Source organism: Pan troglodytes, chromosome 4 (assembly GCF_028858775.2).
Source record: "Pan troglodytes isolate AG18354 chromosome 4, NHGRI_mPanTro3-v2.0_pri, whole genome shotgun sequence".
NCBI lineage: Eukaryota > Metazoa > Chordata > Mammalia > Primates > Hominidae > Pan > Pan troglodytes.
In genome coordinates this window covers 136,150,680-136,177,353 of record NC_072402.2, presented here as the reverse complement: position 1 = coordinate 136,177,353, position 26,674 = coordinate 136,150,680, and the positions used below count along the sequence as shown (strand labels likewise).

At 49.2% G+C, this 26,674-nt stretch overlaps 2 protein-coding genes across 10 annotated transcripts in view; both read right to left on the bottom strand.

Moving 5' to 3' along the window:
• Window positions 1–1,259: 1,259 nt before the first annotated feature.
• On the bottom strand, window positions 1,260–9,227 carry REEP2 (receptor accessory protein 2). 4 transcript variants are annotated; one of them, XM_001171261.6, is made up of 8 exons: window positions 8,973–9,227; window positions 7,122–7,194; window positions 6,749–6,825; window positions 3,690–3,810; window positions 3,358–3,471; window positions 2,850–2,997; window positions 2,627–2,757; window positions 1,260–2,542 (listed from the first exon to the last, which is right to left on the bottom strand). In XM_001171261.6, the coding sequence occupies exons 1-8, from the start codon at window positions 9,002–9,004 to the stop codon at window positions 2,474–2,476; spliced, it is 765 nt and encodes a 254-aa protein (XP_001171261.1). In that variant the 5' UTR covers window positions 9,005–9,227; the 3' UTR covers window positions 1,260–2,473. The 4 variants fall into 4 exon arrangements, with proteins under 4 accessions (XP_001171261.1, XP_063666799.1, XP_063666800.1 ...); XM_063810729.1 differs by having other exon boundaries at window positions 7,122–7,269; window positions 8,973–9,159; XM_063810730.1 differs by having other exon boundaries at window positions 2,850–2,991; window positions 7,122–7,269; window positions 8,973–9,159.
• A 1,954-nt stretch (window positions 9,228–11,181) lies between these two features.
• The window catches only part of KDM3B (lysine demethylase 3B), an 84,553-nt gene continuing 69,060 nt past the window's right edge, over window positions 11,182–26,674 (bottom strand). For 5 of the 6 annotated variants that reach the window (XM_517956.7, XM_016953896.4, XM_009449735.5 and 2 more), the window contains 9 exons: window positions 23,876–24,142; window positions 22,635–22,806; window positions 21,162–21,252; window positions 20,908–21,038; window positions 20,141–20,260; window positions 18,254–18,393; window positions 17,800–17,976; window positions 16,663–16,797; window positions 11,182–12,586 (listed from right to left, as the gene is read on the bottom strand). In XM_517956.7, the coding sequence (XP_517956.3) occupies window positions 12,506–12,586; window positions 16,663–16,797; window positions 17,800–17,976; window positions 18,254–18,393; window positions 20,141–20,260; window positions 20,908–21,038; window positions 21,162–21,252; window positions 22,635–22,806; window positions 23,876–24,142 (1,314 nt within the window). In that variant the 3' untranslated portion in view covers window positions 11,182–12,505. The remainder of the gene's footprint in view (window positions 12,587–16,662; window positions 16,798–17,799; window positions 17,977–18,253; window positions 18,394–20,140; window positions 20,261–20,907; window positions 21,039–21,161; window positions 21,253–22,634; window positions 22,807–23,875; window positions 24,143–26,674) is intronic. The other variant, XM_063810727.1, reaches the window with a different exon arrangement.

The following is a 26,674-nucleotide window of genomic DNA, read 5'->3' as shown; positions in this document are numbered from 1 at the left end:
TGTACCCAGGGCTGGTTTCTCCACAAGCCCTTGTCCTGTCTTCCCCATCTCTGCTTCTTTGCTCAACGTCTCTGGCTCAACCCCCTTTGGCCTTTCTAGGCACAGTCCCCGAGGCCTGCCCCACAGCTCCATATCCTATCCTCTGTCCCCTGGGGGCCTCACTGGGATCTTTGTCCCCCAGAGCCTACACCTAGCACTTTCTGTTGGATACCAGAAGGTCCACTGAAGACTTGGGGTAAGATTCTGAGGGAAAAGACAGTCCTTGGGGTTGGGGCCCCTGGCCCTTCTTAGGCCTCTGGTTTTTATTTATTATTATTATTTTTTAAATAGAGACGTGGCTGGGCGCGGTGTCTCACGCCTGTAATCCCAGCACTTTGGGAGGCCGAGGTGGGCAGATCACTTGAGGTCAGGAGTTCGAGACCAGCCTGGCCAACATGGTGAAACCCAGTCTCTACTAAAAATACAAAAATTAGCTGGGCATGGTGGCTCATGACTGTAATTCCAGCTACTTGGGAGGCTGAGACATGAGAATCATTTGAACCCGGTAGGCAGAGGTTGCAGCGAGCCGAGATCGCGCCACTGCACTCCAGCCTTGGCAATAGAGACTCAGTTTCCCCCCTAAAAAAAAATACAGATGTGTTTTTCGCATGTTGCCCAGGCCGGTCTCAAAATCCTGAGTTCAAGGATCCTCCTGCCTCCACCTTCCAAAGTGCTGGGATTACAGGTGTGAGCCACCACACCCAGCTAAGCCTCTGTGGTGTTTGTTTTTTGTTTTGTTTGAGACGGAGTCTTATTCTGTCACCAGGCTGGAGTGCAGTGGCACGATCTTGGCTCACTGCAATCTCTGCCTCCCACGTTCAAGCAATTCCCCTGCCTCAGCCTCCCAAGTAGCTGGGACTACAGGCACGCGCCACCATGCCTGGTTAATTTTTGTATTTTTAGTAGAGATGGGGTTTCACCACGTTGGCCAGGATGGTCTTGATCTCCCGACCTCGTGATCTGCCCGCCTCGGCCTCCCAAAGTGCTGGGATTACAGGCATGAGCCACTGCGCCCAGCCTAGGCCTCTGGTTTTATCTTGAGTCCCAAAACCATTTTCCCAGACTGAGCCCCCTCAAGCCCATCTCTTAGCTGGGCACCAGAGCTCCTGTCGGTCACAGGCTGGCCTCCCCACTCCCCCAGCTGAACCCTGCTTCTCACTTGAGGTCCTTCCCACCTGTCAGCTGGTGTGGCAAGAACAAAGCTCAGAGGCCAAAATAAATGAGGTGCCAGAGTTTGGTTTATTGGCTCATCCAGTGCCAAAGGTCCAATGGGCACCCTCTTCCCAAGGAACCGGGAGCCCCGCGGCTCCTGCATTTCTCTTTCTCCTTCACGTGTTCCTCCTGGCCCTGACTGAAGCTGTGGCAGAAGCTGGGGCGGGTGTGAGCAGAGGCTGGGTTCTGCCAGGGGTCTTAGGGCCCAGTCTGCTTGGTACAGGATGGGGACCCTGGGCAAGAGGGGATGGACCCCAGGGGCAGAGGAGAGGGGCCCACTCAGCAGGGGCCTGTACCAGACAGAGCAGGGGTGGGCCCTGAGGAGCACGGGAGTCCAGCCCAGGGGCACGGTGGCAATGGGGTGACCTAAAAGGGAGCAAGGTCATAGGAGCAGGTGAGAGGCCCCCCAGATCCCCGTTCTCTCATGGGCTGGGTCCTCTGAGGCTCAGAGCCTAGGAGGGAGGGTTGAGCAGGGAAAGGGCCAGATGACTGTGGGGCTCAGGGTGGGAGGAGGCGACTGCTGGAGGGACAGTCCTTGACCCAAACTCCCCCGAGCCCTAGACCCAGAAAGACACACTCACACAGCCCTGGACCCCCCTTTTTAATGTGGGAACATGTGGCACTCAGCCCCACCCAATGACCAGGAAAAGAGCCCCCAGCTGCGGCTCTGGCCTGGCCATCCTGGTCGCTGAAGCACAGGCCAACCCCTGTCTTCCATCCACAGCTGCACCTGGAGGCCCCACCCAGGGTCCCCAGCGTCCTCCCTGTGTGCTCCCTTTCCCCCATGTGCCTTCAGGCCTGTCCTTGGTCCATCTGGGCTAGGACATCCCCCTACCTGCTCCCAAACCAAGGCGAGCAGTGGAGACACGATAGGACCTCTGAGAAGCGGATGGCTATGGGCTTCAGCAAGGCACTGGGTGGGTGGGGCAGGGCGGGGCTGCAGCGGAACAGCGGTGGAGGCCGAGCAGTCCCCACCTCCTTGGGTGGCTCAGTCCTCAGCCTCTGGTCCACCCTCTACCCTCAACCCCCACAGCTGGGCCTCCTTCCTCTTTTCCAAGCCCCTTCCAGAAGAGTGGCCACTGGGCAGGCACCGGAAATGGCCATCTGAGGGGCCCAGGGACCTGAGACACCTAGGCTACTGGCACAGTGTAGAGCAGGGGCTGGGTCTGAGGCCCCTCCTGAGGCTTCATCCTTGCTCTGCAGCCTGCGGGGGTGGAGGGGCTCAAGCTGAGTCGCCCCCGCCAGAGGTCTTCTTCTTGGGCCGGGTCTTCAGTGTCTTGGAAGCCAGTGGCTGTGGAAAGAAGGAGGAAGATGGGGCTCAGCCTGGAGCCGCCACCCCCTGCCTGTTTCCCCAAGCTCTGGCCAGTGCCCTCACCTCAGCTTTGGGTGCTTTTTTGATGGGTTTGGCCCTCTTGGGAGCTTTGTCTCCCATGTCATCCTCAGAAGCCTCTGTCCGGGAATCTGCCGGGTTTGTGCTGGACCTTAGACTCAGGGCAGGGTCATCTCCTGGGTGCAGGGAGAAAAGGAGGTGGGGGAATCTTTCCCATCTGGACTCCTTGCCCTTGGGGCCCCACCCCAACCCCGGGCCCTGCCTGTACCTAAGTCCTCGATGGTGTCCAGGAGGCTGCCAGGGCTGGGTCGGAGGCGGCCGTCAGGCCTCTGCAGAGGCAGTGCGTCCTCGTCCCGGATCAGGGTCAGGTCCTGCATGCTGAAGCTGCGGAGCTTCTCTGACAGCACCCCCTGGCCCTAGGGTCACCACCACGCACCGGGAGAGCCGGGGGGAAGGGGCGGGGTGGAGATAGAGGTCACCATGGTGCTGGCAGCAGCCCCAGGCTCGGTGCCCTCCCCACACTGTCCTCACCCAGTCCCACACAGACAGAGCTGAGGGCTGGGGCAGGGCCACACTTCGCCTCTGGGGACAGATGGGGAAATGGCCGGACAATCAAAGTGACTCGGCCAGATAGCAGTAGAGCCTGGACTGGAGCCTCCAGCTGCATGAGCCCAGAGTCTCTACAGCCCCGAGTACAGGGTGGATGCAAAGGGGCCTGGCCAGGGCCCTTTGTACAAGGCAGGGGCCCTGGGAGTCCGAGCCTGCCCCCATCTCACCTTGGCGGCAGCTGTGACTGCAGCATTGGCGGCAAGGTTCAGGCCCCTCTTGCCCACCCTCATCATGGTCTCATAGCTCTTGTCTCGGGCCTGCGTGATGTACTCGTCGATCTCCTATGGGATTGGAGGGGAAGGGAGAAGAGGAGAGGTCCTGCCCTACCCTTGTTCACCCCTGGACAGAGGCCCCTGCCTGCTCCGGGAGGCCACGGCAGCCCTGCCAGGTCACTTTGGGCTCTGGGCCCCACAGGGAGGGCCAGTCTGTATGAGGCTGCAGGCTCTGGACTGCCTTGGCTGGGGGCAGGCTGGGAGGTGAGCTGAGAGTGGGGGCAAACCTTCTCCTTGTTGGACAGCGTTGGGTGCACGAACTTGCGGTAGAGCACGCTGGAGCCCTTGGTGTAAGGGGACAGCAGCCATATCACGAAGGCGATCTTCAGTTCAAAGTAGAAGGGGAACCTGTTGGGACAGGGGCAAGCGCAGAGTACAGGGCAGGGAGTTGGGAGGTGCCCTGTGTCCAGCAGCACCGGCCCCATGTGTGACCCTGCACAGCCCCTCACTCTTAGTGCACTGGGGTCCCCATGGGGCTCATGGGACTGCTCCTTTCTAATCCGAAAGGGTCTGGAGGGCTCAGCTGAAGCTCCAAACAGGAAGGTAAGCGGTGACACTAGAAGGAATTTCCCCCAGCAGCGACTCTCCTTGCCTCATCCTCTCCCCAAGCCCCAGCCCTCTCACTCCTAGAGAAAACCCCCTTCCTCTGCCCTAGGGTCAACACCAAGGGAAACTCTTGACTGTGCAGGCCCACACCTGGGTCTTCACCCCTTCCCTTTCTGCCCTCCCTATCATCGAGAGGCCTGGGACTTCTCTAGCTTGCTCTGGACCCTCCTGCCCCGCCGTGACACGACCCTCATTTCTCCAGGATTGCCCTTCAGTCCCCATAGTGCCTTCTCCTCTGGTCACAAACTCCTTCAGGTCACCTATGTCCTCACAAAGCCTTCATCAAAGCTCTCTCTTTTGCTGTGTCAAGACACATGTATAGGCCTGGCACAGTGGCCTGTAATCTCCCAGCACTTTGGGAGCCAAGGTGGGAGGATCATCTGAGCCCAGGAGTTCAAGACCAGCCTGACAACACAGCAAAACCCTATCTCTACAAAAAATAAAAAATAAGCCAGGTGTGGTGGCGTGTGCCTGTGGTCCCAGCTACTCAGGAGGTTGAGGTGGGAGGATCACTTGAGCCCAGGAGGTAGAGGCTGCAGTGAGCCGAGATCACACCACTGCACTCCAACCTGAATGACAGAGTGAGATTCTATCTCAGAAAAAGAAAAAAAAGGCATCTATATTTACTACCCTCAGTTTTGTTTTTCACCTCACCACCCTTGCCCTACTCTCATCTTTTTTTTTTTTGAGACAGAGTCTCGTTCTTGTTGCCCAGGCCGGAGTGCAATGGCACAATCTTGGCTCACTGCAACCTCCGCCTCCTGGGTTCAAGCAATTCTTCTGCCTCAGCCTCCTGAGTAGCTGGGATTACAGGCATGCGCCACCACGCCCGGCTAATTTTGTATTTTTAGTAGAGACGGGGTTTCACCATGTTGGTCAGGCTGGTCTCGAACTCCTGACCTCAGGTGATCTGTCCCCCTCGGCCTCCCAAAGTGCTGTGATTATGGGCATGAGCCACCGCACCTGGCCAATTTTTTTTTTTTAATAGGTGGGTCTTGCTATGTTGCCCAGGCTGATCTCAAACTCCTAGGCTCAAGTGATCCTCCTGCCTTGGCTTCCCAAAGTGCCAGGATTACAAGCAGGAGCCACCATGCCCGGCCTTTACCCTCAATTTTTTTTTTTTGAGACTGAGTCTTGCTGTGTTGCCAGGCTGGAGTGCAGTGGCACGATCTCGGCTCACGGCAACCTCCGCCTCCTGGGTTCAAGTGATTCTGTCTCAGCCTCCCAAGTAGCTGGGATTACAAGTAGGTGCCATAATACCTAGCTATTTTTTTTTTTTGAGATGGAATCTCACCCTGTTGCCCAGACTGGAGTGCAGTGGCTCGATCTCGACTCACTGCAAGCTCCGCCTCCTGGGTTCACACCATTCTCCTGCCTCAGCCTCCAGAGTAGCTGGGACTACAGACACCCGCCACCACGCCCGGCTAATTTTTTGTGTTTTGTTTTTTAGTAGAGACGGGGTTTCACCGTATTGGACAGGATGCTCTCCATCTCCTGACTTCATGATCCGCCCACCTCGGCCTCCCAAAGTGCTGGGATTACAGGTGTGAGCCACTGCGCCCTGCCATGCCTAGCTAATTTTTGTATTTTTAGTAGAGACGGGGTTTCACGGTGTTGGCCAGGATGGTCTCGATCTCCTGACCTCGTGATCTGCCTGCCTTGGCCTCCCAAAGTGCTGGGATTACAGGTGTGAGCCACCACACCTGGCCTTTACCCTCAATTTTTAACCCATCTCTCCATCTCTTTCCTCTTCTAAAACTATTTTTCTCAAATGCAAGGGTCTTATCTATAAATGTAATGATCTCTTGTCCTCTCCCCCTTGGTAAAATTCTCTTCTTGAGTTCCGATGAACTGTGTTATTAGTCCCCTCTTCCAAGAGGTATCTGATCATTCAGTAAACATTTTTGAGTTCCTGCTGTGAGTATACAGATGATTAAGACATATTCCCTGTCCTCAAAGTGCTCATACATACGTAGTCTAGTACAGCCTGGAAAATGCCTTGGAAATGCAAGTATCCAGCATTTATAGGAGTGAATCATATGCCTATTTTACAAATAAGGAAACTGAGGCCTCGAGAGCTGTGACCTGCCTAAGGTCCCAGGCAGCATGGCAGAAGCGGGTTTCCTGAATTCCACTGAGGGGCTCTGGCTGCCGCCAGAAAGAAACATGGGGATTATGTTTGTTCTTACTCCTTGTTTTTTTTTGTTTTTTTTTGAGACGGAGTCTCACTCTGTTGCCCAGGCTGGAGTGCAATGGCGCGATCTCGGCTCACTGCAACCTCTACCTCCTGGGTTCAAGCAATTCTCTTGCCTCAGCCTCCCTAGTAGCTGGGATTACAGGGGCGCCACCATGCCCAGCTATTTTTTTTTTTGTATTTTTAGTGGAGACGGGGTTTCACCATGTTGGCCAGGCTGGTCTCAAACTCCTGACCTCAAACGATCCACCCACTTAGACCTCCCAAAGTGCTGGGATTACAGGTGTGAGCCCCCTTGCCTGGCACTACTATGTCTGTTCTTCTGCAGGTCAAGTTAGGCATGAGAGGGGAGATATCAAGGACCCCACGAAATTGTCAGGAATGGGAGGAGCTTCACCCCCAGGCCCAGTCTTTTGTTTGGCTGGCTGGGTAGAGAAAGGCAGAGGCCCTGGGCCCTGAGATGCAGGAGGGGACGCTGGACCTCACCAGGAGAGCACTATATCCGTGAGCGTCTCGGCCGTGGTGAAGAAGGCAAAGACGATCCAGTACATCATCCATTTCACCTGAGGGACAGAGGGAAGTGCTGGCTGGGGCACGGGGCTGAGGGGCCAGGGACACCCAGGACCCCAACTCTGCCTGTCGAACATGCCTGGGCTGGGGAGAACACCAAGGACCCCACTTCTGCCTGCCAGCCATGTTGGAGGTGCTGTGTGGGACACCCAGGGCCCTCCTTTGCTGGTGGGTCTTGTTAGTGGCTGACAGTGTTGGTGCAAAGTCACCCCCATCTGTAATAGGACCCAGTGCCCTCCCCTCTCTGTGCCATGTGGGTTGGGTAGGGGGTGAAGGGTCATCCACTCACATATTCCTTCACGTTTTTTGTCTTCACGGCCTTGTAGGAAGAATAGGCTGGGTACAGGGTGCCAAAGATGAGCCTAGGGAGGCAGGCATGGTTACTGGGCCTCTCAGCCAAGGGCAGTGGCCTCTCCCTCCCAGCTCCGCATCAGCCCCTGGGTAAGTAATGGGAAGAGAGACAGAACTCCCCGCTGGACTGATGAACTCAGGTCAGGGGTTAAGGTCAAAGCAGCATGGAACATGCCCAGCCAGGTAGGGTGATGCCCCCTCCCCGCTCCACTGTTCAGTTTTTCTCTAGCCCCGGAGGCAGGGAAAGGCCCAGAGGCCAGAGGGTCCAATGTAGTCCCTTGCGCCATGATCCTTGGTTACACACAAATATGTCATGGAGACTGGGAGTCAGGTCACTGCCACAGGGTGTCTTCCTTCTTGACCTCATGCCCATTCACACCCATCTGCCCTTACCCTCCACCTCCCTGTCTCAGAGCCAGGCTCTGCGAGGGAACCTGACACCACCTAACAGGGCACCCTACCTGGCAGGCAGAGGTACCACTGTGGCCCTGGGGCCCTAGGGAACAGAGGGCACAGGGGCAGGAGGCCCTGAGAGAGGCAAAGAGGCTTATTCCCCCATGTAAAAACCACAGGGACAGGGCTCAGGGGAGGGCCCCGCTGGTGATCCAAGTACAGAATGCAGACAAGACACAGGCCGGGAAAGAAGAGGACCGATGCCCTTAGGGGCTTGCCCAGGCAAGAGAGAAGCAGCCACCCTGAAGGCCACATGGAGGCGTGAGGCCCCTCCATTCCCCCTGGGGTGGGTGGGGGAAGAGAAGGAGTCTAGAGTAAACCAGGACAGAAGCACTTGGCCGGCCCGGCTGCACCGAATGGGAAGAAGGGAGCAGGGTGGGGCTGCCGGTGTCAGTCCCCAACGGTGGAGGCCGAGGGGCAGTGTCCTCATTAGGGCAGGGGATAGCTCCGAGAACCACGAGGAGCCCCTGTCAGGCTCAGCCCCTTGACAATGTGTGGCTGTCGCCTGTTTCCACATGGACAGGCGGGATACTTCCAAACCGGCTGGTGCAAGTGGAGTGCGGAGCAGAATCCTCAAGGACAAAGTCTGGGGTCGTGGGGAATGGTGTGTGTTCCCTCCTGGGGCCCGGGGAGGTGCCAGAGACACAGCTCCACAGTGTGGCTGGCAGCCTGGAATGAAGGCCACCGAGCGTCCTCCCCCAGCGGGGTCCACAATCCCAGGCTGAGCACACACATCCCCTCTCCCAGTTACCTCTCACACTTTGTCCTCCGAGCATTTCTGCTTCCCGATACCCAGACTTCCTCCCTAGGGGGCCTAAGGGCATGTGCCCTCGTCCCCAGTCTCCTGACAGTGAGTGGAAGGGAGAGACCAAGGGGCCTGGTGATGGCTCTGAGCTGCGGAATGATGATGAGGCCCTGCCTTGCTCCACTCTCTTCCATCACCCTGTTACCTCCCCCAGAGGGACAGGGCCCGGTCCGAGGATCTCCTCCAGCCCAGACCTGCTAGGTGGGGGAGGGGACGCGCCTGCCTCCCCTTTTAAATCAAGCCGTGCTGCTCAGCCTCTAGGATGGGCGCAGGAGCAAGGACGGTAGAAATAAAAGAGGTTATTAATAAAGAATGTGGGTGAGGTCCCTGGGAAGCCAGGCCTGCCACGCTCCCCTAATATTCCCCCCTCCAGTCCTGGGTGCCACATCTCCATGTCTCTGGGGGCCCCAAATAAGGACGCAGCGCCTTTAGGTGACTCTGCTGCACGAAGCTTCGGAGAAGTCCACCCGGGCTTTAACACCCCCGCCCTCCATCACAGCCCACATCACCCCCCGCCGCCGCCGCACTCACACCACCAGGCGAGAGATGATCCAGGACACCATGGCGGGGCCGGGCGCGGCGCGGGGCGGGGACCCGGCCCGGCCGAGGATGCAGCTGCCTGAGGCCGAGCGGCGGCGGCGGCGGCGGCAGCAGGAGCCGCAGTAGCAGCAGCAGCCGCTGCAGCAGCCGCCGCGGGGGCAGCGGAGCGCCCAGCGCCGCCGTTAAAGGGGAGGTCCCTGCCGCAGCGGCGGGCCGTGGGCGGTGGCGGCTCTTAAAGGGGAGGCCGGGAGGCCGCGGCGGCGGCGGCGGCACGCCCCCGCCCCGGCACCTGCTGTGGCCGGGCATGCGCCTCCGACCCTCAGTGCCCTGCCTTCCTCGAATCGCTTGTTCATCTTTCTTGGGTTTCAAGCCCTAGGCTGTTGTCGTGGAGGTCTCCATGGTTACATCCTGACATCGACCCCTGCCCACCTCCTGCCCTGCCCACATCAGGCGCTTACTGTGTGCCAGCCCCTGTGCTAAGAGCTTCACTGCGTTGCCAGTGAATCCTCTTGACCACCCTATAAGGCAGGCGCTATAAATGCCCTCATTTTGAAGATAAGGGAATGAGAAGCTTAAGGCTCAATAATCTGTTGAGAGTCACAAAGCCACCAAGTCATGCTGCTAAGATGACCCCAGGAAGCCTACTTTAAATAGGTTACATCCCCCAACTGCTGACTAGCAAACTCTCATCACAGGCCCTGAAGACATCCACCTGAGCTCCTGAGTCACAGGTACAGCCGCACCTGTCCACCCCACTCCTTCTCACCCCGTTGAAAGAGGATCTCCCCTGACCAGATGATGTTTTGTTTTTTTGAGACAGGTCCTCACTCTGTCGCTCAGGCTGGAGTGCAGTGGCACAATCTCAGCACACCTCCTGGGCTTGAATGATCCTCCCGCCTCAGCCTCCCGAGTAGCTGGGACTAGAGGCCCAAAACACCACCAGCTAATTCCTGTATTTTTTTTTTTTTTTTTTTTGCCAAGATGGGGTTTTGCAATATTGCCCAGGCTGATCTCAAACTCCTGAGCTCAAGCGATCCACCCGCCTCAGCCTCCCAAAGTGCTGGGATCACTGGTGTGAGCCACTGGGCTGCTGGTCTGCTTTTTTAGGTTGTCAGCTCCTAAGCTTTGCAGCGGAACAGAGCTTTATGCTCTCAATGTGATTACTGACAACAAAGGGTCAACCTTCTTTTCAAACAGGGGGGCTGCGAGAGGGTCCTGGGGCTCCAGCTGCACCCCCATCAGCAAGCACTAGTGGCAGTGAATGTCCTGATTCTAAAGACATTTATATCCAGAATGTAGGCTAGCCTGCCTCCTGATCTTCAGGAAAGCAACCAACCTCCAACCATCCACCAACACCCCCAGCCCTATTGCTCTCCTTTCCTGTCCCATTTTAAAGCTTCTGCATTCCTCTACCCTTTATGTTGAGGTGTAATCCTTCGGGTGACCACAGCATCAACCTGTGCCCATCTGGGCTGAAAGGACACATTCAGAACTGTGTATTTCAAAGAATCATGGTCTTATTCAAGCTCAGTATCCCTGAACCACACAATGGTCTATTTCTAACCTGGTAAATTATATTTCCAGGTTCAAACACTTTGGAAGATGTTTCCCAAAACGTTCCAGAAAAGCAGCCTCTGATAACCCCTCTTGCTATTCTTTACAACTTCCTCTCCAGAAAGCATCTCCTAATTGGAATGCAGTCTGTTATCATCCCACAATGAAACACTTTAATTACTGCTTGATAAATCCCACGAGTGTCTCCCACCATCTCTAAGGTGGATCTATGGCCACACGTTTCATGTAGGCAGCCAGGCCGCCTGCTTAAGAATCCCACCACAGACTGTCCAACTTTGCTGAGGCCACACACCATGACCCTTCCCCCTAGACTCTGCCACAGGAAGGGAGGACCCCAACTTTCCCACTCCATTCACAAAGCATAAAGTATGGGGAAACATGTCTCTCTTTCTACCCTCTAATTCATGTGGCCCCTTCCCCTTACCCCCAATTCCCCAAACCATACTGACCTCACCCTGGCACTTTCCTTTCTCCTAACATGGCACAGTCTCAACAAGCAAAGAAAAATATCTGGGTGTAGCACAGTCATGAAGACCTGGAAATGAATCCCCCACCTCCAACCCAACTCCCAATCTGATGTTGATTTTAGAAGGGTTGGTACACAAATAATTTAGTCCACTCCAAACAGATTTGTTAGATTTTTAATAAGAACATGGAAATCCCAATCAGCCCTTCAACAAAATTAAAATACAGAAAGTGAAATTAAAAGTATTCTACATTAAATGACTTTTATTTAAAAAAAAAAAAAGTAACTGTGAACATATAAACAGCCTGCAGGGCACTACAGTACAGCTGGAGAGAGATACATTTTCCAATGTACCTATGGGCCAATGAATCCCACCATTTTCAAATAAATCCTTAATCAGACTCCACTCAGTTGGAAAGTTTTGCTGAAAATATTTCTGGATAAAAAACAAAAAACCTCATGTTGGAAATCAACTGTCCTTCCCATTTGGAAACGTTAAGAGGAGTCCCCAGGGAACACTGGTAATAAGTGAAAATGGTTCCTGGAGTCACCAGTGTTGTACACACACATGGGGAACACACCACAGCTTAGACGTGACAAAGTTCCTTCTCATATGACTGTTCCCTCAAGGTAAGACTAAGATGGGAGGGGGAGAAAAAGAATCCTAAAAAAGCCAATTTTAAAAAATTCTGCTTTGGCTGATTTTGTGCTATAATGGGTAGCTGATTTCTAAAAATCATATTTCTTCAAAGAGTTTTATATCGAAAGGAAGACTAAATGTAATGTGCCTTTCCTTATAATCCAGGAAAACAACTGTGGTATTTCAAAAATTCTAAAAATATCTACTTTCATGAAATAGTAACTATTTCACTACAAACCTATTTTTCACTAAATACACACATTTCCTAATCCTGGAGCCTCCTGGGAAAAGCAGTGGGTTCTCCCTGGGTCTTGCAAGACTCCAGTGTTCACAGGAGAGTGTGGGGAATGGCTTCACCCCGTCTCCTGGGATGGGCTTTGTCAGAGGTCACGTGCAGAGACGCTATCAGACTTCCACCAGGCATGTTTAAGCAATTACCCCATACTTGTACCAGTTATGTGATTTCCCCTATCTCCAAACACATTCCCACTTAACTAGGCACAAGAGGAAAAGAAAAGAAAGGTGTGCCCGTGAATCTCAAATCAGGAGAATGTGCAGGAAAGCCCCGCCATGTTCAGGCAATTTGGATTTCCAAAAGGCCACAGGATAGGGATGTGGCACTCTTGGCTTGGAGTCTCAAACTGTGTGTGTGAACAGTACGACTTTCCTGTGTCAACCTTCAGTGTTGAGGCAGCGTAGAAGAGAGTGGCTGGAGAGTTTGGAATACTGACCACACTGGCTCTGGGTGAAGGGCCTCTGCTCCAGCAAAGAGCCCTGCCGTTCCCTGTTAAGTGTTGTGAGTGAAAGACCTGCTTCACAGGGGAGCTTGGAGTTTCTCCATGCCTAGGACCTTGCCAGTTTGGATTCATGAGCCTTGAGGGTGCCAACCGCATCTTTCACTGCATGGTAAATGATGTTCTTCACCTAGAGAAGGTGTACAGCAAAGTCAGTTCACAGCAGCCCCATGCAAATGTACGTTCTACCTTGACTGTAAGCCTACTGGTTTAGTGGGGAAACTCCCAAAAAGGACTGTGCGTTCCTGTATCAATCCCCACAGTCATTTACAAATGACATAGGGCATGAGGTGTGTACTCAAAAAAGAATAATGAAGTTATGTGAAAGGCTATCTGATCACCATCATTTATGTGCTTACTATGTCCTGGGCAGGCGCTGCTGCTGAGCTCTTTATGTGGACCTTTGCTTAATCCTTGACAGAATCCTATGAGGTAGGTTCTATTATTATCATGCCCAATTTACAGAGGAGAAACTGCGGAAACTAAGGCCACAGTGAACACCTGGAGAACTTTGCTTCCTTATATGGTTAAGAGGCTTCCTTAAGGTTCTACAGCTAATAAGGATGCATTAAAACAAGAGGAGAAAGCAGGATTATGGCCTATTTTTTCCCTTCGTGCTTATATGTTTTCTGATTTGGATATATTACCTGTGAAATTGGAACACACAATAAAAGTTATTGAAAAAAGTGAACAGGCATATTAAAGTGAAGAGAATAAAGACAGCTTTCTTTTAAAGGGCTGACAAGAAAACTGAGGTTATTTCTGGGGAGGAGAAGTGGGGAAATGCAAAGGGGAAGGGTACATGGGGGCTTCAACCATGTAGTTGCTGTATATGTATGTGTGCTATAATTTCTTAAGCTGGGTCATGGGCATCCAAGTCCCTCTTTTACTATTCTCCATTAATTTTTTTGCATTGCTTCAACAAAGATTTATGAATACCTACTATGTGTCAGACATTGTGCTAAGGAAAAGCAGTGAGTAAAATGTAAAATTCCTGCCTTCACAGCGCTTAAATAGCTTACATTCTAGTAGGGTTAAGTAACAGATTAAAAAAATATATCTATATCTGTATCTATAGCTGTATCTCAGATGGTGAAAATACTACAGGAAAAATAAAGTAGTGAAAGTGGGACTGGTAGTGCTGGAGCAGGAGTTGTTATTCTAAACAGGGTAGTCAGGAAAGGTCTTTTTTTTTTTTTTTTTTGAGATGGAGTCTAACACTGTTGCCCACGCTGGAGTGCAGTGGCGCCATCTCAGCTCATTGCAACCTCTGCCTCCTGGGTTCAAGCGATTCTCCAGCCTCAGCCTCCCAAGTAGCTGGGACTACAGGCGCCCGCCACCATGCCTGGCTAATTTTTGTATTTTTAGTGGAGACGGGGTTTCGCCATATTGGCCAGGCTGGTCTCGAACTCCTGACCTTGTGATCTGCCCACCTCAGCCTCCCAAAGTGTTGGGATTACAGGCGTGAGCCACCGCGCCCAGCCTGTTGTTTTTAAATAAAGAGACAGAGTCTGTTGCCCAGGCTGGAGTGTAGTGGGGTGATCATAGGTCACGAGAGCTTCAAAACTCCTGGGCTCAAGTAATCCTCCCACCTCAGCCTCCTGAGTGGCTGGGACTGCAGAAACACACCCAACATCCCTAGCTCAGGAAAGGTGTTATGGATAAGGTGACATGTTACCTTTATATTCTCATTCTATCTAAACACCAATGTTGGACGGGCACGGTGACTCACGCCTGTAATCTCAGCATTTTGGGAAGCCGAGGCAGGTGGATCACCTGAGGTCGGGAGTTCAAGACCAGCCTGGCCAACATGGTGAAACCCTGTCTCTACTAAAAATACAAAAATTAGCTCGGTGTGATGACACGTGCCTGTAATCCCCAGATACTCGGGAGGCTGAGGCAGGAGAATCGCTTGAACCCAGGAGGCAGAGGCTGCAGTGAGGCAAGATCACGCCACTGCCCTCCAGCATGGGCAACGGAGCGGGACTCCATCTCAATAAACAAACACCAACATTGATTATACTTTGTATAAAAACTATGGTTGGCTGGGTGCAGTGGCTCACTCCTGTAATTCCAGCGCTTTGGGAGGCGGAGGCGGGCAGATCACCTGAGGTCAGGAGTTCGAGACCAGCCTTGCCAAAATGGTGAAACCACGTCTCTACCAAAAAATACAAAAATTATCTGGGTATGGTGGTGCATGCCTGCAATCCCAACTACATGGGAGGCTGAGGCAGGAGAATCACTTAAACCCAGGAGACGAAGGAAGCAGTTAAGCCAAGATCACACCATTGCACTTTCATTTGGGTGACAGAGTGAGACTCTGTCTCAAAAAAAAAAAAAAAAAAAAAAAAACAGCCGCAGTGGCTCACATCCGTAATCCCAGCACTTTGGGAGGCTGAGGCGGGTGGATCATGAGGTCAGGAGTTCAAGACCAGCCTGGCCAAGATGGTGAAACCCCGTCTCTATTAAAAAACTACAAAAATTAGCCGGGCACAGTGGCAGGTGCCTGTAATCCCAGCTACTCAAGAGGCTGAGGCAGGAGAATTGCTTGAACCCAGATGGTGGAGGTTGCAGTGAGCCGAGATCATGCCACTGCACTCCAGCATGGGTGACAGACTGAGAATCTGTCTCAAAAAAACAAAAAAAAGAAAGGAAAAGTGCATCAGACTCAGAGTTGAAGGTGATTGAATCTACCAGCAATTAAGAAAAACCTCTTCAGGCTGGGCGCAGTGGCTCATGCCTGTAATCCCAGCACTTTGGGAGGTCGAGGCAGGCGGATCACAAGGTCAGGCGATCAAGACCATCCTGGCTAACACAGTGAAACCCCGTCTCTACTAAAAATACAAAAAAATAGCTGGACGTGGTGGTGGACATCTGTAGTCCCAGCTACTCGGGAGGCTGAGGCAAGAGAATGGCATGAACCCAGGAGGCGGAGCTTGCAGTGAGCCGAGATCACGCCACTGCACTCCAAAACCTCTTCAATCTGATCTATCAACAACCAAAAAAGATACACTTGAGCCACAGGCATGCCAGAAGAAAAGAGGCCACAGTGAAAGCCTAGAGAATTCTGCTTCCTTATTCTTTTTTTTTTTTGAGACGGTGTCTCGCTCTGTCACCCAGGCTGGAGTGCAGTGACGTGATCTCAGCTCACTGCAACCTCTGCCTCCCGGGTTCAAGTGATTCTCCTGCCTCAGCCTCTCAAGTAGCTGGGACTACAGGTGTGTGCCACCACGCCCAGCTAATTTTTTGTATTTTTAGTAAAGATGGGGTATCAACATGTTAGCCAGGATGGTCTTGATCTCCTGACCTCATGATCCACCCGCCCAGCCCTCTTTGTTCTTTTTATGCAACTAAAGTACCTAAGTGTATTAATGATGAAATTCTGCCCTTAAAATTCCAATCCATTTCAAGAGCAGAGGAAACCTAATCTGATTGTTCAGCTCTGCTCTACAAGGGGATACAGTTCTTAGGGACATGAACTGTAATCCCTAGCAGAGCTCTAAGAAATTGAGTCTGCATAGAAATCTGCTATGAGAAGCAGCTTCAGCGCAATATTTCTTCTCAGAAACATGCTTAGAACACACTGCCATAGTGCTTTTTCCACCTGTTTGGGGAGGTCAGTCTAGTTAGTTACTAACACTTGTAATACTATAACTCTGAAATGGACAGAAATGAGGACTGTCACAACAGAAATGATTAGGTTAAGCAGTGGCTCACACCTGTATTCCCAGTACTTTGTGAAGCTGAGGTGAGAGGATCTCTTGAGCCCAGTAGTTTGAGAGCAGCCTGGGCAACATAGACCCCATTCTATTAAAAAGAAGAAAAACTGTTTTTTGGTTTGTTTTTTTTTTTTGAGATGGGAGTCTTGCTCTGTTGCCCAGGCTGGAGTGCAGTGGCATGATCTCAGCTCACTGCAACCTCCGCCTCCCAGTTCAAGCAATTCTCCTGCCTCAGTTTCCTGAGTAGCTGGGACTACAGGCATGCGCCATCATGCCCTGCTAATTTTTGTAAAAAAGAAGAAAAACTTAAAAAAAAATTAAATGCTTCCTAAAAGGACTCCATATCCCCAAACTTCTTCCCTGCATCATTTCTCCTCCACAATTAGACCTTCGGAGAATACCCTCAGAAAGGAGAATGTGCTTTCTGCGTAATGTATGTGAGTATGCAATGAGAAGACAGAGTGGGGTAGAGGGAGGAGTTATTTACCTGCAGTTTATCCTCATGATTTGTATGAGTGTTAGAGAGATGCCTGAATTCCTGAGTCAGGCGGAAACAGTGCTTTACATGTTCTGGAGATACAAAGTCTTCTGCTACTTTTATGCAACTGTATAGATTGTGAACCTGAGAAGGGCAAAGTGCAGAGGAGAAATATCAGACATTAGAGATTCAATAATATATGGAAAATGTCCATGATATAGTTAAAAAAACCCTTGAGAAATAGGTATAATATTTCCATTTTTATAACAACACAGAAAAGCTGTAAGTGCAAATGTATAAATAAAAGCAATGGCCAGGTGCAGTGGCTCATGCCTGTAATCCCAGCACTTTGGGAGGCCGAGGCAGGTTGATCGCTTGAGCTCAGGAGTTCAAGACCAGCCTGGGCTTGATACGGTGATATGGCGAAACCCCGTCTCTACCAAAAAAACAAAAAAAAAAAAGAAAAAGGAAAAAAGAAATATATAAAAATATCAGTATTTGCACAGAAAATGTTCTGGAAAAATATACACCAAACTGTTAACAGTAGGCTATCTCTGAGGAAAGAAACTAGATTGGGAAGGTAGGATAAAGGGATTGATAAGAAGAGTATGCTACAAGTAGCTGAGCTAGGACTTGTCACTTTTTCTTTAATAGCTTGCATTGTTTAAATTTTTTTTTTTTGAGACTGAGTTTCGCTCTTGTTGCCCAGGCTGGAGTGCAATGGTGCGATCTTGGCTCACTGCAACCTCCACCTCCCGGGTTCAAGCGATTCTCCTGCCTCAGCCTCCTGAGTAGCTGGGATTATAGGCATGTGCCACCACGCCCGCCTAATTTTGTATTTTTAGTAGAGATGGGGTTTCACCATGTTGGTCAGGCTGATCTTGAACTCCCAACCTCAGGTGATCCACCCGCCTCAGCCTCCCAAAGTGCTGGGATTACAGGCGTTGAGCTACCAGGACCGGCCTGTTTAAAATTTTTTAAATGAGCCTTAATGTTACAAGGAAGAAAATAAAAGCATAAAATAAGTTGCAGCATAAGAGAGATCAGTCCAATCCAGCTACTTAAATCTCTTGGTAGATTAGCAAGAAAAGCAGAAATAAGAAAGCCCATGGAACTGTTCAGCCCAACCCACAAGCAGGAACCCACCTGGTGTGGGGCTCCAGCAGGTATGAAAACAGCATCACCTAGGAACTGCACAATAGCCCAGCCTTGCACGCCATACTCCTCATAGAGTCGCTTACGGAGGGTCTGGTCCAGGTACCAACTTTGGTCATGAATTGGGTCATGATCGGGGGGGTTCTCTTGGCCTTGTTCTTCTCCAACCTGAAGCCATAATCAAAGATGGGAAAATTAAAAATCATTAACAGCATAAATCCAACTTGCTGCAGCAATGTCCTAAGATGGGGTGGGGATGGCAAAACTTTATTCTAGTCAACATCCTCTAGGTGTGGATTCAAGCCTTTGGGCTTTTCCACCAGAGGTATCATGGCCAACAGGTCTTTAATGCCAAGGGACTCTACATGAGAAACCCTAGATAGGGTGTCTCAGCAACCAGACTCTTGATATGTGAGCTGGGAGCACAGCCCACCCAGGGGCGTACCTTTCGGAGCAGCTCCCGGATCTTCTCTGCATCCTTGGCTGCATAGATGTGCCATAAAGCACCTGGCTTCTCTTTTCCATCATGAATCCTCTGCTTCGTCACCTCATCGGCATCTCCCTCGTCAATTGTCTTGAGTACCTCTGAAAAGAGCAAAATGACACTTTCATGTAGCCAGCCATTTCAGTACCACTGAGTGAAATGAAATGTCCAATTTAAACAAATTGAGTTTTACTCTTCTCCATCTCTGGAATAATGTAAGGCAGAATCAGAAAATTCATACTGGTCTAAGCTCCCTACACACAGAACAACATTAAACCTTCCTTACTTATTAGAGATTGAGCATTTTTGGAGGTATAATTTCCCCTTAAAACATATTTTTTGCTTAAACTGTGTTGCCATATCTTATGTTTAACTTGCAGGTTATCTTCCGCTACAAGTATATGGAGTCTGTATATTTTCTCAAGACCCCTTCAAACACTAGGATTCTGGATTTAAGCCTACAAAGCATAAAGCATCACTACCAAGTGAAGAGGGTTGGCTTTTAATGCTTGTCTATTACAATGACCTACACCATAATGAATGCTGCAGGTGTGCAAAATCCAAGGCAAATGTAGGCTGGGCATGGTGGCTCATGTCTATAATCCCAGCACTTTGAGAGGCTGAGGTGGGCGGATCACCTGAGATTGGGAGTTCGAGCCCAGCCTGGCCAACATGGTGACACCCCATCTCTACTAAAAATACAAAAATTAGCTGAGTATGGTGGCACATGCCTGTAATCCCAGCTACTTGGGAGGCTGAGGCATAAGAATTGCTTGAACCCAGGCGGCGGAAGTTGCAGAAAAAAGAAAAAAACAAAAAAAGAAAAGAAAAAAAGGCAAATGTAAAGTGAGGCACAGTGGCCTTGCCTGTAGGCCCAGTAACTTGGGAGGCTGAGGTGGGAGGAATGCCAGAGCCCAGGAGTCTGAAGCCAGTCTGGGCAACATAGTGAGACTCTATCTCAAAAAAAAAAAAAAAAAAAAAAAAAAAAAAAAAAAAAATTATCCCTGAACCTTAAGATTTTGAGTTACTTATTTTCTTTTAAAAAAGTATCCCTTTTTCTGAAATTTCCATAATGAACATGTATTAATTTTAACACTGAGATGGCAGGAAGTATAAATACAGCAAAATATCACTTTTATGCTTCATTTTTATGAAGGTCCTGGCTTTATCATCTGTCACTCCACAGCTGATCTGGCTGATAGGTCAGGTCAGAACTCTGCCCTTTCTTCATTTCTCTTTGTGAGGCTACAAAGTGGAAAAGGGTAGCATTTCTAGAAAGAGACTCTAGTCAAAGATACGCAAAGTAGTACTCTTCTCTATTAGAACCTCCTCCTTTATCTAGCAACATCCACTGGGCACCCACTTCCCATCAGACCTGGAAGAAACAAGAAAAAGCCACCAGGGGAATAAGAAAAGAAAAAAGAAGCCGGGTGCAGTGGCTGACGCCTGTAATCCCAGCACTTTGGGAGGCTGAGGCAGACGGATCACCTGAGGTCAGGAGTTTGAGACCAGCCTGGCCAACATGGCAAAACCCGTCTCTACTAAAAATACAAAAATTAGCCGGGCGTGGTGGCAGGCACCTGTAATCCCAGCTACTTGGGAGGCTGAGGCAGGAGAATCGCTTGAACGCGGGAGGCAGCGGAGGTTGCGGTGAGCCAAGATCGCACCTCTGCACTCTAGCCTGGGGGACAGAGCGAGACTCTGCCTCCCCGCCCCCCCAAAAAAAAAACAGAAAAAAGAAAAAGAAAAAAAAAAGGAAAAGCCACTGGCCCTAAGGATGAAAACACAAAACTGTATTCCCAAGACAAAGCCTCACCATCCTAAAGCAGTGGATTCTAGAAAGCATACCTTCATCATGAGCACCCTCCCCGATGGGAATCCCAACATACACCATCACATTAACAGCATCAGACACATCTAAGTGAAGATTTGTTGTACCAACTCTTCTATCTTCTGCTGTTATCAACCCTAAAGGAGAAAGGAAAATATGCAAGGTGAAGGGCCAATATTCGGAAGAATCCACATCGACACTACATCTGAAAACATGCTCAAGGGTGTTGTTAAATGAGTAAAATTAGGAGAGTGAAGTCTATTTGTTTATGAAGAAATCACTTTCATCTCTTTTATACTGTTTTAAGACTGATTTCTCATTGACACTGGCCATGGAACAAATCTACCTCCAAAAAACAATCTCTCCATGAAAAACAAAACAGATATGGGCATTAGGGCGTATTCAGATAAAGCTGAGCTTTCACTGTGATTTAGGTCATCACTGGCCTTAACAAAGCACTGGCTGGGTAGCATGGCACCCAGACCTCTTCATTATTATTCTGTCAAGTCCCTTATACTCGAGAATATGGCTCCTTGGGTAGAGTTCTTAACGGGAAACTTCCTCACTACTGGAGACATGTAAGCTTATGGTCTGGGCCCACATGGATGTTATGAAAACCAATATGACAAAAGCAAACATATTCAAGACCACCTTGGATACTATTCACTTCTCCAGCACTTGCCTGCAATCATCTCTATACCCGACATTGACCACAGATATCCTTCTATAGTTGAAATAAGAACAACAGTCCCCCAAAAGAGCAATTTTAGCCTCTCCCTCATACCATAGGCGTTGTACATCTTGGGGCCCAGATCAGGCCTTACAAAATAGCTAGGTAGCCTAGAGGCCAGATTGAGCCTGCCATCTCGTTTGGTATATTCTGGCAGAGGAAGGTTCTCCATCAGATCTTCAAACCTATAAAAGTGCAGGAAAGATGACTTAGCTTGTTATAGGGGAAGAAAGCCAATAGACAAATTTCACTTTTCTGTGATTACTTTGTGATGGCTTCTGAAGATGACACCACCGCAGGTCACTAACCTGGTTGGCATCATGTCTCGAAAATCTTCCCCAGGAGGCCAGTCCTTGAGTTTGAGCACCATTGGCTGCCCATCTTCTGACCGTAGTCGTTCTGGAAGACAGAGAATACTCCCACAAACATCTGCTGGTTTGGATGGTGTCCGATTTTCAACAGTAACTTTTGGGAGACTAATCTCTTTTTTTCTTTTTTTTTTTTTTTTGAGAGAGAGTCTTGCTCTGTCACCCGGGCTGCAGTGCAGTGGCATGATCTTGGCCTCCTGGGTTCAAGTGATTCTCCCTGAGTAGCTGGGATTACAGGCAACCACCACCACGCCCAGATAATTTTTGTATTTTTAGTAGAGACAGGGTTTTGCCATGTTGGCCAGGCTGGTCTCAAACTCCTGACCTCAGATGATCTGCCTGCCTTGGCCTCCCAAAGTGCTGGGATTACAGGCGTAAGGCACTGCGCCCAGCCTAGGAGACTAATCTTTTTTTTTTTTTTTTTTGAGATGGAGTCTCGCTCTGTTGCCCAGGCTGGAGTGCAGTGGCCCAATCTCGGCTCACTGCAAGCTCCGCCTCCCAGGTTCATGCCATTCTCCTGGCTCAGCCTCCCGAGTAGCTGGGACTACAGGTGCCACCATGCCCGGGTAATTTTTTTGTATTTTTAGTAGAGACAGGGTTTCACCATGTTAGCCAGGATGGTCTCGATCTCCTTACCTTGTGATCCACCCGCCTCGGCCTCCCAAAGTGCTGGGATTACAGGTGTGAGCCACCACGCCTGGCCCTGGGAGATTAACCTTTTATTTCAGACTTGTAAACCCCCATAATGGACAAGGTGGGCTTTGTTTTCCTCACTTGCTACTTTAGTGTGTGTCTTATTTTTCCATCTTACGGGGATTCTATCCCCATTCCTCAGAGTGAAAGTGCTCTGCACAGCCCATGGAATCACATGATTAAGTCCAGGCATGCTCTGGGAGTCATGTGATTGCCATGTAAGCTACACAGTTGGCACCAGGGCAGAATGTTCCCCCACCAAGTGGGTATAATTTGGATTTATTTATTTATTTATTTTTGAGACAGTCTCACTCCATCACCCAGGCTGGAGAGCAGTGGTGCCATCTTGGCTCACTGCAACCTCTGCCTCCTGGGTTCAAGTGACTGTCCTGCCTCAGCCTCCTGAGTAGCTGGGATTACAGGCACACACCACCATGCCCAGCTAATTTTTGTATTTTTAGTAGAGGTGGGGTTTTGCTAAGTTGGCCAGGCTGGTCTTGAACTCCTGACCCCAAGTGATCCACACCTCAGCCTCCAAAAAGACTGAAATTACAGGAGCGAGCAACCACGCCCGGCTGTCTGTTTTTAATTTTTTATTCATTTATTTTTTCAAGTCCCATTATGCCCCAGAATATAATTTATTATTCAAGGGCAGAGCTGGGCATATAGATGCTTATTTTCCAGTCTGCTATCACTGAACTAGATATGAAAGCTACTTACTGCATATGATCTCGAAACCATCCCAGAAATCCCGAACTTTCACATCGGAAATTATAGCACAGTTCCTGCAGTTCACCAAGTCTACATCCTGGTCTCCAAATTCCTGGCTAAAGGCTTCTGGCTTCCAGAGCTCAGACTTGAGCTTTTTATGTACCCCCGAAACCAGCACTGGCTGTGGAAACAAAAATATCCCAATCAGAGCGATCTAGGAAAAACTTCCAGCTCTAGGGCTGAGACAGAATAGGAGGGTTTCCTGAGGAGGGCCTCCTCTTCTCCAGGAAGCTCTACTGTTCTTTCCTAGTTGTATAATCCATGGATTTCCACATGTCAACTAAAGTGAAAGGAAATGCTTCTACTCCATTGTTATGCTTGATTCTCACCCTGGGGAAATCACTTCTGTTGCCCTAATACCTACCACTGTTTTAAGGTGAGAGGACAAAAATCTGACAAGTCCAACTTTGAGAACACTTCCTCATAATGAAAATGACAATGCCATGAGCTCCCCTTCCTCAAGCACCTGCTAAAGTTTTTAAACTAGGGAGTGTTATCACACTATCAAAAAACTTGTGTGGCCTTAAAACATTTGCCTAGAAAAGTACTACCTACCTCCAACCCCTTCTCTGCCCCATCTTAAAATCACACTTAAGGATTTTTCTCTAAAGATATCAATGCCAGATCACCACCTAACAGAAATTTCAACTGCCTTTTTAAGAACACAGAACTATACAGCTTAGAAACAAGAGGATGCAAAGTGTGTTTTTAGTAATCTCCTTGCTTTTATTTATTTATTATTTATTTATTTTTGAGGTGGAATCTTGCTCTGTAGCCCAGGCTGGAATGTAGTGGCATGATCTTGGCTCACCGCACCCTCTGCTTCCTGGGTAAAGTGATTCTCCTGCCTCACCCTCTCAAGCAGCTGGGATTACAGGCACCCACCACCATGCCCAGCTAATTTTTTTTGTATTTTTAGTAGAGACAGGATTTCACCATGTTGGCCAAACTCCTGACCTCAGATGATGCGCCTGCCTTGGCCTCCCAAAGTGCTGAGATTACAGGCGTGAGCCACAGTGCCTGGCCATCTCCTTGCTTTTAAAAATCCAAGACAACTCGAAGTATCAAGGCTATTACAATAACCTCACTATGTCTAAATCTCCCTGGCAAAAAGAGAGACCTGGAATTGTCCAGGTAGCTGTGGTAGGCAGGCAGAGAATTGGCCCTTGGAACGACTTATTCTTGCTTACCTGACCTTGCTTCCAACACTCCCGGAAGATCTTCCAATTGTTTTTGTTGCTGGGGTCATGGAGACACAGAAGCCTCCCATCACAAAGCCAGGAGTGAGAAGTATGGGGATCTAGCACATTTAACCCCATCACCATCTCCTTCACTTCCTTCTGGGTATCAGTCAAGTTGCAGGCCCGCTTTGAAGCATCTGAGGTTTTCTTATTTTCTACCACTGAGGCAATGATGTGGTCAAGAAAGTTGGGTAGGCTGGCCTTGCTCTTCACTCCCTGCCAGACACAAATCCACCAGGTAAGCTTGACTGAGGCACCATGAGAATGGCATTCAAAAAACTGTCTCACAATTGTATTCACAAGGAGTTCTGACCTGTCTGATTAAATTCTACAAAAGTTATTAAAATGTCTTTTACAACTGGAAGGGGGATAATAAGTCAACATCTTAAATTCTTTTATCCTTCATATTTTACCTTAACATTTAGGAAAGAAAAGTATAGAAAGATCCCTTCTGCCTCGAGAGATCTGAGACCTAAGAAATACTTTTGGCATCAGCCATTCAGTATACAAAGCACACAATGCATGTAGACTGTAGGGATCATCAAATGCTGTAACTGAGTGTAAAAAGGTCACTCAGTTTGAGGGTTCTAAATTTTTCCTAACCAGCATGCCCAAGGGATACAATACTTCAATTAAGTAACTGAAGTGACTTATCAAGGCAATGGTTTTCTACCAGGGAGTACCTCAATGAAGGGTGTAGCAGAGTGTCCAAGAGGAAGTACATTCTGAAAGCAGTCTCCTACTCTCCAATTTTTTCCTCACTACCATCCCACTGAGAATCACTCACCTGTTTCAGCTGATGGGAAAGCTCAGGCCCAGAGATGAAAGTGACATACCTAAGGTCACAGAACTGAAGGTAGGGAAGCTTTTATAAACTGGATAATCCTATGCTTACAGTATTACTAATCCCTATCTCTATAAAGTATGTATAATTATGTAACATCATGGGAGAATTAGAAAAAGAACTGGTGGTATGATGAGCAAGTATACATAAAACGGTACCCAAAATAATTGTTTTGTTTGCTTTTTAAAATTTACTTATCCAGGCTGGGCACGGTGGCTCACGCCTGTTAATCCCAGCACTTTGGGAGGCCAAGGCAGGTGGATTACCTGAGGTCAGGAGTTCGAGACCAGCCTGGCCAACATGGTGGCCAACCCTGTCTCTACTAAAAATACAAAAATTATCCCAGTGTGGTGGCATGTGCCTGTAGTCCCAGCTACTTGCTCGGGAGGCTAAGGCAGGAGATTTGCTTGAACCTGGGAAGTGGAGGCTGCAGTGAGCTGAGATCGTGCCACTGCACTCCAGCTTGGGCAACAGAGTGAGACTGTCTCAAAAAAAAAAGTTACTTATCCAAAAGAGAAACAAATAACCCAAATTGTATAGAGGGCTCAGTCACCCACAATTCATCACGTTTCAGCCATTAGTCATAAAACAGAAGAAGAAACATATTTATGTATTCGCTTGAAATGATTTGCAGGACATATAAACTAAAAATCAGAATAGCAAGGTGTAGAACATTTAGGGGAAAAACATACATATGATAATATCTCCAGAAACACTGGAGACTTCTAGAAAGGGAAACAGGTGGTTGGGAGGCAAGGGTGCAAAGGAAACTTTTCAGTCGAAACCTTTTTTATTTTATTTATTTTTTTGAGATGGATCTCCCTCTGTCACCCAGGCTGGAGTGCGGTGGTGTGATCTTGGCTCACTGCAACTTCTGCCTCCCAGGTTCAGGCGATTCTCCTGCCTCAGCCTCCCGAGTAGCTGGGATTATAAGCATGTGCCATCATGCCTGGCTAATTTTTGTAGTTTTTTAGTAAAGTCAGGATTTTGCCACGTTGGTCAGGTTAGTCTCGAACTCCTGACCTCAAGTGATCTGTCCGCCTCAGCCTCCCAAAGTGCTGGGATTACAGGTGTGAGCCACTGTGCCCAGCCTCTTTTCTATCTTTTAGATATTGTACCTTATGAATTCATTCATTCAATAAATGCTTACTAAACATGACTGGATCAAACACCATGGCACTAGGGATATATTATAGAATAGTCAAAAATGCCTTTAGGAGAGGCAAGAAACAGAAAATCAAACATGTAATAGGTCAGATGGTAATGAGTGCTGTGAAAAAAACAAAGCAGGGAAAATCGGTATGTGCAGAACTGACAGTGTGATGGAATTTTAAAAAGGGTGATGTATGAAGAAAGGGTTACTGAAGGTTTAGGTGAGGGAGCTGATGATGAAGCAAGTGAGGTAGTTACATGGGAAAGAAATTCTAGGTGGAGGAAATAACAAGTGCAAAGGCCCTGAAGAGGGAGCATGCCAGGCCATGTTCAAAGAACAGCAAGAAGGTGGGTGTGGCTGGAACGGAGTGAACAGAACAGAGAGTGGTAGTTGAAGACAGGGAGGTGAGAGGAAGATGAACAGATAGGGCTATGGCCTCATAGTCCAGGTGCGTGACTCTACTTATCTGTAAGCACTACAAGGACTCTGCTCATCTTATGAGAGAAAAAGGAAGCCCTTGAAGGATTTCAGGCAGAGGTTAAGATATGATCTGACTTATATTTTATTATTTTTCTCCTTTTCTTTTTCTATTTTTCTTTATTTCTTAATAAAAAGCCTCCCATGGGATGACATATTTTAAAAGAACCTCTCTAGCTACTGTGTTGACAATACACTGTAGACTGTGAAGGGCAGAAACAAGGGGACCTGTAAGGAATTTATTGCAAAAACTTAGGCAAGATGTTGGCTCAGA